The sequence below is a fragment of the Osmerus mordax genome, chromosome 8 (genome assembly GCF_038355195.1).
Source record: "Osmerus mordax isolate fOsmMor3 chromosome 8, fOsmMor3.pri, whole genome shotgun sequence".
Lineage (NCBI taxonomy): Eukaryota > Metazoa > Chordata > Actinopteri > Osmeriformes > Osmeridae > Osmerus > Osmerus mordax.
In genome coordinates this window covers 9,789,604-9,800,802 of record NC_090057.1, presented here as the reverse complement: position 1 = coordinate 9,800,802, position 11,199 = coordinate 9,789,604, and the positions used below count along the sequence as shown (strand labels likewise).

At 44.6% G+C, this 11,199-nt stretch overlaps 1 protein-coding gene across 2 annotated transcripts; it reads right to left on the bottom strand.

Moving 5' to 3' along the window:
• Positions 1–3,125: 3,125 nt before the first annotated feature.
• Positions 3,126–7,433, bottom strand: LOC136948141 (F-box only protein 30-like). 2 transcript variants are annotated; one of them, XM_067242462.1, is made up of 3 exons: positions 7,304–7,433; positions 4,138–6,581; positions 3,126–4,026 (listed from the first exon to the last, which is right to left on the bottom strand). In XM_067242462.1, the coding sequence occupies exons 2-3, from the start codon at positions 6,538–6,540 to the stop codon at positions 3,808–3,810; spliced, it is 2,622 nt and encodes an 873-aa protein (XP_067098563.1). In that variant the 5' UTR covers positions 6,541–6,581; positions 7,304–7,433; the 3' UTR covers positions 3,126–3,807. The 2 variants fall into 2 exon arrangements, with proteins under 2 accessions (XP_067098563.1, XP_067098562.1); XM_067242461.1 differs by lacking the exon at positions 7,304–7,433 and adding an exon at positions 7,159–7,216.
• Positions 7,434–11,199: the final 3,766 nt, after the last annotated feature.

The following is an 11,199-nucleotide window of genomic DNA, read 5'->3' as shown; positions in this document are numbered from 1 at the left end:
AGACCAAATTGACTGCAATTCTCTTCACAGATCTGGCCTACTACATAACATCACACTTGTCAATGCTACAGGGGAATATACATTATGTTCCCTTCTGGCTGTACCACCAAGTTTTTGTGGTGTGGGTAGTTTCTTATGCACATCTTCTCTAGGAATGACTCCATCATTTTCTTTGAAAGTGAAGATGGGCTTTCCATCCACAGACCTCTTACTACTTCGCTTTAGAAACTTTGCACTGATGTCGGCACCACCAACCTTCTCAACCAATCCAACGTAGTTGTATGATTTGGTTTTGCCTGCAAAGTTCACAATGACAAAGTCCCCAGCAGACAGATCCTTGTCACCACCTGGCACAACTTAACCCAGGCCCTTTGGCACAAATCACCCCAATCCCACGTTTTTGGAAAAAATGCATCATCCAGCAGTGCAGCTATATATATATATACTCATTGTGTAGCTTACCAAAGCACTAAAACATGCGTGAAATGTTTTCAAACTTGTTTATAACTGTTCAGACACAACAATCAAAAAACCTTGATCATAGAAATTTTACTTTGGAAGGAAAAAAACTGTTTTTTGAACTTAAATGTGCTTACCTCTCATGCAATGAGGCTCTCTTCTTTGCAGGATGAGTTAAATGACTCACTCTTCAAAAATGTGTGGTCACATGACCAATGTCTTCTTCTATGGTTCCCTAGAAACAGAGGGTGGCACAACTTCCCCACTGGCACAAATCACCCCACTCTCCCCTAATATATTCCGAAAACGTTTGGTAGATAATGGTTCCATTAATTGATGGTACAATGGTGCATTTACTGTGACCAACATTTGCATGGCTTCCGTTTGCTGCATTGTACATCATATATCCTTGTGTAAACACAGCCCAGGCTGTCTACTGGACCAAGGCTTTCTGTCCCCATTCAGGAGTGCATGACTGAACAAGACGGAGGTGATCAGAAACTGTGTTTTTGCAGGTATGTTCAAAACATTCAAGTTAGTCTGTTGAAAGGTTGCTTTAATCCAAGTTGGGCCTGATGTATCTGATGATCTGTGTCCAGGAAAATTAATAATATGGTAACACTGTGCAAGGAATCCAGCTGTAGAAGTGTTTGCTTGTATTATGTTTGAATGGTATTGTCATCAAGACGATTGTATGGTGGTATGACAAAATTAAGGACCAGCTAATACTAGCATACCCTAGAAGTCTATATCTGTCAGGAAAAATAATGGGCAAAGCATTCAATATATTTTCATTTGTATTATCTCTCTTATTTTAAGTGTGTAACTTCCCCATGGCTAGTTACAAAGTAGTGGTGACCACAGGTGACATGTTCCTTGCTGGCAGCTATGACAATGTACACATCAAGCTGATTGGCTCTGAGGGAGAGAGTGAGCCAGTAAACTCAGGACTAGACTTAATGTTTCAGAAGGTAAGGAACCAGAGGCAACAATGAGGAAACTAAACTATACTGAACAACACAAAACTGTCCTTTATGGCACAAAAAAATAAAACTAACTACAACAAGCATGTTTCAGGTCAAAAGCAGTTGAACACTAGACTCCTCCAACCCTGTGAGCAGCTCAATTTAACTATCTTGCATTGGACAGCTGATTTACATTTACATTTAGCAGACGCTCTTATCCAGAGCGACTTACAGTAAGTACAGGGACATTCCCCCGAGGCAAGTAGGGTGAAGTGCCTTGCCCAAGAACACAATGTCATTTTGGCACGAACCGGCAACCTTCTGATTAATAGCCCGATTGCCTAACCGCTCAGCCATCTGACTCAGTGATTAACTGAAATGCTTTACATGTGGAACGTTTTTGCATGTCACTACCTATTTAAGGGTCCAAATTTCAAGTGACTTATTTGCTGCTGATGTACAGTTGGACCAAATATGGAAAAACGCTGTCATTCATCTACAGACAAGCAGCTACACTGTCACCAGTGCCTCCTCCCTGGGACGCCCCCTCCTGGTCAAGCTGGAGAAAGAACAGTTCCTTTTCATGCCTGAATACCGTTGGTTCTGCTCCAAGATTGTCGTGACGACCCCACAGGAGGATGTCATCCTGTTCCCCTGTTACAGATGGATTTCCAGGGGGGAGGTTGTGAAGCTCAGGGGGGGCAAAGGTGGGCCCAGAGTCTGCATCAGTAAATGCGACATGCTAGTTCTTCAAACTGATTTATGAGCAACGTTTCTACAAACATGTATGGAAAGATTTGTTTGTCATGACAGACATTGTGTCATGCTTGAATATCCCATAGCTGGCAGTAACACTGGCATATTTTTCTCTTGCTACTGTAATTCATTACAGCTACTAAGAGCTTTGAGGATGAACTCCCTCTTCTGATTGGCCAGAGAAAAAAGGAGCTGGATCAGCAAAGAAACCTCTACCAGTTAGTCTTCCTAAGGGGCTGCTCCACTATAAATGTCTACATGTCACATGACATGTCACATGACAGTTTCAACAAGGATGTATGTGGCTATGAATGTGTGTATACTGTGTATGATTGTGTGTATGTGTGTATAAATGCATGTTATATCTCCCAGGTGAGTTGTGTATACTGAAGGGCTGTCCCAGATGAACTTTGCAAGTGATATATCAGCTCTGCCTGCAGGATTACCTTTTTCTGTTTCCAAAATAGCAGAGATGGAGTTTACCAAGAATACCAGGTGAGTTCAAAACTAGCAGATATATATCATATAACCTGTGATACTCACTAGGGTCAAGTTGACATATATTCATGCACAAACCCAACTTGTACTCATATTAATGACCTGCCTTCCTGCCACTATGATCCAGCATGGACGCAGATCCATGTTCAGTTTCCTTAAGAGATCTGCTATCATGCTTTTGAATACCAGTCTCGAATTTAACCTGTACAGTAATGTGTCTATGCTAAAAGGTATTGTTCCAGAAATAACCTTTAAAACAGGACTTACTCTAATCAAATACTAATCTATGTTTAAAACATTGTATTTTCAAAAAACCAAACCCACTAAGGGTTTTTAAGCATGTGCACCTCTTACAGTTATTGCTGTCTTTTTGCATACAGTATATCATAGTTATAGCCACTCTAGTGAATAGTGAATCTTTGCAGAGCTGGCACCTGTGGTAAAGACTTTTAATTAAACAGTAAAACTACATGCATTGTTGGGATATTTTCATGCTAGTTTTTATTTTGGACTTGGTTTGTTTACACTTGTTCAATCCACCAAGAACCCACCGACAACCGTTGCATTTCATGACCCCAATAAAGGCATTACACGGAGGAAGTTTGGTTAACTGAACATGGGTATAAGATTGACCTGGGATTAGCAAATCTGATTAAAGTGCGATCATAACTTCTGTTATGCAAAAATGATGCAATATGGTAAACAACTTGCTTATTCCGCGACTATGACCGAAAAGGCAGGACGCAACCAAGACATCCGATGATTTCAGATTTGACAAGTCTCTCGCAGTGAATTGGAATATAAAACTGCTATGTACATGTTTCTTTCTCCTATAAAATCACGTTACGAAAATATAGGGGGACAATTTTCACACCACACCATGCAAATAAATGTTATAGTGTACTTATTTTGCTCCTCCTATGGTTAAACTGCAGGTGAATGTGCTACCCGCTATAACCATACCAAACATGTCAAGTGTTATTTCTTACATTAAGGCTCTTCTCCACCCACATCCATACGACACAGAACGGTCCTTTACGATATCAAAAATAAAGCTAACAACAACAACAAAACGATGGTATTCAATGACACAGTGACTGTGGTGCATTTAAGAGAGGTTAGGTATTGGTTAGGTCTGGTGTTGCTCCTGGTGCAGTTTCAGGATTTCGAGGAGGCCACGGCCGTGCACAGGACAGGGACGTGCGGTGCACATAGAAGGCAGCGGGAAGGCCTCGGTCTTGCGTTCCACTGTGTTGTAGCGACACTTTCCAAGGTGGTCGGACATGCTAGGGACCTTGGCGAAGCGCCATTCGCTGACCGGGCTAAAGGCCGTGCTGAATCTCCACACCTGCAGAGACGGCCAGGCATTGACAAAAGAGATGATTTAACGTCAGCAAACACTTTAAATTGTTGTTCATGTTTACAAATGTGTAGCGATCCATACATGCATGTGTCTTACCTTGTCCTTTATCTGCCATGAGAAGGAGCCATTGGTGTTTGGGTAGTGCTTCCTCTCCCAGCGGAGCTCCACGATGCCTCTGGACTGGAGCAGGCTGGAACAAACGTCCCTCATGGTCCGCGACACCACGGACAGCTGGCACAGGCTGAAGCCGTCCAGGAAACCAGCCACATGCCGCAGGATCTCGAAGGGGAGCCCGCTGAACTGGTCCACCTGAGACACGTTCACATGTTCGTCGTCTGGGCCCGGCTGCACGCCGAACGACCTGAGGTTCCGGTCGTGGATGACCTTTGACCCTTGCGCGGAAGGGCACAGCCTGCGCTGGGAGTAGGTGCAGCCGTAGTACGCTAGCGGGCACCGGTGCTCCATCCACCCGTTGAGGCCTGCATGGATGTCCTCGTGGACGTTCTTGAAGTGGGACGAGTATTCGTCCCTGCGGAACAGCTGGCCGCACACAAAGGAGAACATGTGCTGGAAGCGGTTGGAGGGAATGTTCCGGATCTGAGGGACCTCCTCCAGGACTAGGTCAAGGCGGAGTGTACGGAAGGGGCTGGGGTAGGAGAGCTGGGGGGCGGCGTGGTCGCAGGCGGACGCCGATGCTACATCGCCTACCCTCGTGCTGGTCACCAGGATGGCAGCGGGGAAGGTGAAGGTTTGCGTGCCGAAGTCGACGTGGAAGCCGTCTACGTAGACCGTGTCGGAGATCCGGCGGCACTCTCGGGACTCTTCCAGACAGAACAGGAGGGCCGCAGTGATCAGGTCAATCTCCCCAAGGCCCATCGGGTCCTCTTCCTGCTCCAGGTCGGATGTATCCACTGCCTTGTCCTCCATTTTGGGTCTATACCTATACAGCGACCGGTCAGAGAACAGACTTCTCCGCCCATTACACAGGGTATACTGGCCTAGACCTCGGAGCAACTGGTGGTTCTGGAACTTGCGTTCAGCCCCCCTGTCCTCCAAGACCACATGCCCCGCCCTCTGTGCAATCTCCTGCTGCACCTGCAGGGGAGGTGCTAGAGGCAGGACTGAGTGAGGCTGTGGCTCCTGACGAGGAGCAGAGAGCAGTGGAGGCGCAAGAACAGAGTTGCCTCCATCTTGCACCACAGCTGAACAGATTGGCTCTAAAGAGGACCCGCTAGGTCCTTCCTGTGGATTATCTGCTGCGTCTGAGGCGTGGCACTCTGCCCTGTTCTCCGTCCGGTTCCCATCCAAACAACCATTGCATAGACTCTGCTTGTCCCTGACCTCAGCAGAAAGCTCCATGGCCTGACCTGAAAGCTCTGGCAGTCGATCGGTGGCCTCCACAACAGCAGCGTGGCTGACGGCTCCACTGACTACTGGGATTAGCCCTGCCATGCCATCTTTCACATACACAGTGGACCCCACATCAGTGGGGTCCACGGACTTTAATTGGTGGGAGCTGCAGCTCGGCTCCACCCTCAAGTCAGACAGGGCTCTGTTAATTGGGTCTGTGTCTTTCACCGTGTTGCCCAGCACGCCCAGCGCTGAGACCAGACTTCTCCTCAGCTGCACCGTGGCCTGGTGGAGCTGACCGTAGCACTCCTTCACACCCACTCCCTCAGTTACGGGGGCTTTAGACTCCAGGCCGTTGGAAAGTTCCACAGCCCCGTCGCTGCCCTCACTGTGCTGGACCACTGCTGCTTCGTTGACACATTCCAATTTGTTGTTGTCCGAGGTGCTAGCACTGCTAAGGACATCCAACGCTGCTGCCAGACTTCTTGCCGTCTCCACTGTGGCCTCGTACAGTTTGCTGTACTGCTCCTCGTTCAAACCGTTAATCCCGTTAGCAATTTTATCTTTTGCCGAGGTTGGCGGCAACACTGATGGCAAGGCCAGGGAGGAGCAAGGTTCAGTAGTTGATGCCATGGGGGGACAAGCCACTGAGGTAGCCACGGGTTCGACTGAGTCTGATAAACTGTCCCTCTTGCTCTCTGCGACCGGCGGATTTCTCTCAATGGTGGGCGCCATGGCAACTACCTTAAGGGACTCAAGCAGGGTGCGCTGGTCCTGCAGAGCAAGCGCCATGTCCAGCTGCTCCACTTCCTCCACGCCTCGACTCAGGCTCTCATAGGAGGTGTAATCCAGGCAGCTCACGGGCCACCTGTTCCACTCCATGGTGCAGCATACCACACCGGCAGGACACACTTCCAAGTGTGCCGGCATCCGGTGGCGTATCAATGTGGCGGGGCATCCGAAGCCGCTGTTGAGGCAGGGCACCCTCTCCAGGGGGCAGAGGAGGCGGTGCTCGCTCCCCTTGCATGCGTGGAAGGAAGCCCCGCAGACCAGGGAGCAGGTTACAAGGTCACAGGAAATCCCTCGCTCAGGTCTGGTCATGCACCTCTGGCTCACACAGGTCACACAGTGGGCATGCTGCTGCTCCATCTTCAGGGGGAGCGAAGTGTTTAAGTGGTTGGACCACCGCACTACAAAACACAAACAATGTATGTTAACCTCTTCTATTGATTCTTGTTAAAACGGAATAGTACACACCATTAAATACTACTTGGGTAGTCTACTACTTCTTCGATTTAAAGGTAATATATTCATTGATAGTGTGTGAATTGGTAAGCTACATGCGTACAGCATAGCATGCACATAGCATCAATTATTGCATCAACAATTTGATTAGACGGGAGTTTGTTTTACTGTGCTAAATAATATAGTAATGCAATCATTTATCAAAAGCAAGAGATAAATTGGTTGACAACTCCAGGAAACGAGGATTTAGGCTCACTTGGGCTACCTATCCATCTTGTCAACCAGCAAATAACATAGTCTAAGAAAGAAGGCTAACGCTTAGTTAGCTAAGCCTGCGAACAAGCCATACACACTAGTCTATCGTTAATGCTAGCGATCTAATAAACGTAGTTCGAATATCTAGAGCTGGCTGTATGCTAATCGGTGAATTGCTGTCACTATGGGGAAAAAAGCAAATGGTTTTAAAGATAGTATTTATTTTAACCAGCAATCGTAGCTAAGAACCAATATACTCTTGCTTACATGATTCTAACCGTGTCGCATCATAAATGACGACAGAACTCTGTCTCAGATGTCCCATCAAGAACTCTACTCGCTAGCAAACTAGCTACCAAGCTAGACAGAACTTTTTCCTTTTTTGTTTACCTAGCTAGCTGGTGCTACATACCGTGCCGTTGATCTGATCCAACCGCTCACTGCAAATTATGTTACAACCTTGCTTCTTGTCCAGCATCCATTGAAATCACAAATGGAGTTTACCAAATATTTTCCTAGACATTCAATCTCTGCCTTTCCGTCAACCTCCTCTAGTGGTATTTCTCTGACTGGCCGCTGCTTACAGTCATTGGACTGCTGTCTGACCGACAAGATCCGATTCCGAGGAAAGATCACAGTCGCTACCATTGGACAATGTATAGTGGACTAAGAGAACATTTATTATCAGTTTAAATGTATCTTTTTAATACGTATGTAACCTAACGTAACTTAAACTGATCCGTAGTCAGATTTCAGTTCAAGGCTACTTTTTCCCATTTTCACAAAAAAAAAATTGGGGCGTAATTTTAGGTCCTTTTTTTAACCCTTGTGTTATCTTCGGGTCATTCTGACCCATCAGTCATTGTGACCCACCGTCGTATTGCGACAACTTTACCGCATACAAAAACAAAGTGAAGCATTTTCTTTTAACCGTTGGGCTGTCTCAGACCCCCCACATTGCGAAGGTTAAAAGAAAATTATTTTTATTTGTTTTTGTATTGGGTAAAATTGGGTAAACACAACGATGGTTCGTTATGAACCTTTGGGTCATGTGACCCGAAGGCAGTTAAACGTTCCACCGCTTTAATTTTGTGACCCCATGAGACTCTCCTCTAGTTTAGTGCAAACCATGATGGACCAAGCAAAGGAGCTCTTTAAAGATGGCACCCCCGTTAATTTATTTTATTACATCCTTACAATAAGATCAAAATTGTTTCATATATACAGAGACCTATCGATTTGTTTTCAAAGAACAAACAAAACATCAACACATGATGAACAGAGAGAGGTATATGATAGGTGTCAATATAAAGAGGAATAGTTCAATTTGTAGATGTCCATAGTTCTCACAGCTTTCCGGCTTGAAAGTCCTTATACAGTTTCAAAATAAATGTGTATATCCGCTTTGAAATTGAAGATATTAGGCATCCTTCCAGACCATTTACATTTGTGTAAATAAAACTTACCAAGTAACAAAAATGTTTATCATGATAAGGTGGTTCTTGTTTATATATTTTGTCAAAATAAAAAATACAATATTTTTTCTCTATGTTAATATTAATACCACATAATGTACTAATTAAATGTTCAACATCAAACCATAAAAATGTTCCATAACCCCCCGTTCATTTCTATGTAAAAGTGCTCAGTGGCGCAGTCAGGCAAGCGAGAGCGAGAAAAACGGACCGCGTTGTATTTTAACTTATGGCTCGTCCGGTCTTGCGCAGTAGAGTGGCTCGCCATGCTGCTCGCTCAGAGGTTCGTGCACGCTCGCAACCAGCTAAATACGTCATACCTTGCGACAACCAGCTGTGAGCGTGTAAGCTAGGGCAATATGTCTAAGACATTACCATAGACATATTGGCTGTTTATCAATCCGAAGAACTTTAAGAACGTACTTGCGTTCATGAGAAGAACGTTCTTGCAAAGCGTCCTTGCGGGGAACGGTCTTGCAAGACCGCGAGGACGGAGAACAAATTGAGATGCGTGTGTTGTTGACGCAATACCCTGGACTCTCAGCGGTATGACAACACTGGCAACATCAGCGCAAAATGTGATAACTGTTACTGGATTGTGTTTGTGTATTAGGTAACATTTGTGTTTTATGTAGGCTCCTACTTAATAAAGTGAAAAACAAACTCAAAAATGTTATGAGAGGGGAATCAATGTGGAGCATTGGCTCCCTCACGAGGCAGGAACACTGGGAGAAAACCATAGAGTAGCCTATATGTACCACAACAGCATAGACAGGAACAGTAGTGTGTTGGATCTCATGAGATGATTGGTTTAAGCATGGTAATCGTAATCCTCACAAATATGGATGTTGATTTGACTCCTAACAAACCAGTACAATGTATGTTACCCATAGAACTAAACCAAGGAATGCCAAAGGCTAGCATAAGAGTTATTACGTTGCCTATTGTATGTGTCTATTTAAATGCATAGCCACAAGCAAGTAGGGCTTATCTCAAGCAGACTAATAGGTTTGAAGAGGTTTCATACCAGATTTTGTATCAGTAGGCCTATTCTATTTTTGTTAGAGATCATTTAGAAGATAGCCTAAAGTTAAAAACGTTGTTAAATTATTTTAATACACTAATGCTACAATTAAATATCTGCATAAACGTAATTTAGTAGAAGACATATAGGACAGGGTTAGATTTGAAAGTGTCTTTAGTACATTAGTTCAAATAATATGTAGAATAGTTTACATTCACACAATCTGTCAAGACGAATACAAAGGCTGGAGGACAGCAAAGCAATCTATGACAACTTGATTTTTTTTCTTCCATTGCTTGGTTCAAGAAAGTGACAGTTATCCAAGGGGTAACACCGCAAGTCAGTTACATCTTTACAGAGATATGCCGTTTTACCGGGCACTGGGCAGACCATCTGTTCCTTGACGATGGTTCTCTGTAGCGCATATCAATTCGAAAAACATGCACGCCAGTCATGGATTAGCTTTCAGGGGATACTTTGCAAGCCCAAGGCAGAGTTTGGCCGCGAATGAACTCCTCGCACTGTCCCCCCAAACCTTGTAGGCCTGCATCCAAGACTACGTCTCTGTCTCTCAAACATGTCTCTGTTAATCTGAATCAACATCAGACTCATGACCCCGGGCTTGCGAGTTCGTCTCCATAGCCTAATGTTTATTTGTGATGTGGAGCGCTGGACCTGACTCACGACTCTGGACCATATCAAGCAGCGGGGGAAGATCGGCGTGCCCTGGGGTTTGGGGCTCATCTGCTGTAGCTGCTGCGTGGGATTCTCCCGTTGGGATGCATATCGTTAACGGAGAAACACGTCATCCATATGGCCTGTCTTTCACTTGTTCTTTCTCACGTTATCTTTCCTGTTTTTAACCACACGAGGGCGTGATTGTTTCACTAAAACGATTATTTATAAAAAAAATAGTAGCAGGTCTCAATACGGTTTATGCTTGTTGGACTCTAAAGTAGTGATAGTCATAGGGAAAAGGGATGTGATGTTTTAACTGTTAATGTTAGGCCTATTCTACCCTTAATTGCATTATTCCGTTTTGCAGAGATAACATGATGGACATAAAAAGCATACGGCATAAGTCTTAAAAATGCACCCCATGTAACGCTGTCCATGGTGCTGAAATGTTCTTCATTCCAAACTTTCAATTTGGGGGACAATGAGTTAAGGCAATAAATGTGTTATATGTATTCATAGATAAAAATACTGAGGTGTTGATAGATGAATAGCCTACTGATTGAGTCAGTCATATCCTATGTTCATGTCAAGTAAATACATTTAAGTACCATGATTTGGACACAAAGAGATATCGGTAGGGACAGGCCAATATATTGTATTAATCTGTGCAACAATGCAATTTGTCTGATACGGGTGTGATTATCTTCAACGACACACTACGTCACTGTGATGACTTTAAACGTCCTTCTGAAACATTTTCTCAAGGTTTTGACTGGTCGTAACGCTTGTCTTGTTGCATGCTAGTGCAGACAAATAAAGGCACTTTGACCACCATGCTAAAAACCAAGAAGGGTACAGTCGTAACATATTGTGACATCCATTCATAACAAGTGACGCCCCCTCTCTTTCTCGTCTATTTCACTATTCCTCGGTGTGTGTGACAAATGAGGGAGGTAATGGTTGAAATGGAGCTGATGGGAGCTTTCCATTAGAGCAAATCAATGTAATGGACCTTTCTCTCTTTTATTTCATGTATTTCTCTATCTCTCTTCCTCGCTTTCTTACACATGCATATTTCACACGAACATTTCGAGTGCGTGTAAGATGGCAGGCAGTGTATGTTGGTTGTCT

Bases quoted from the DNA above. Each gene is read 5' to 3' on its own strand.
- LOC136948141 (XM_067242461.1), bottom strand. From the start codon at position 7,216: ATGGGACATCTGAGACAGAGTTCTGTCGTCATTTATGATGCGACACGG. The intron at 6,582-7,158 runs GTAAGCAAGAGT...TGTGTTTTGTAG, and splicing joins TGCGACACGGTTAGAATCAT to TGCGGTGGTCCAACCACTTA. The intron at 4,027-4,137 runs GTAAGACACATG...CCGTCTCTGCAG, and splicing joins CATGGCAGATAAAGGACAAG to GTGTGGAGATTCAGCACGGC.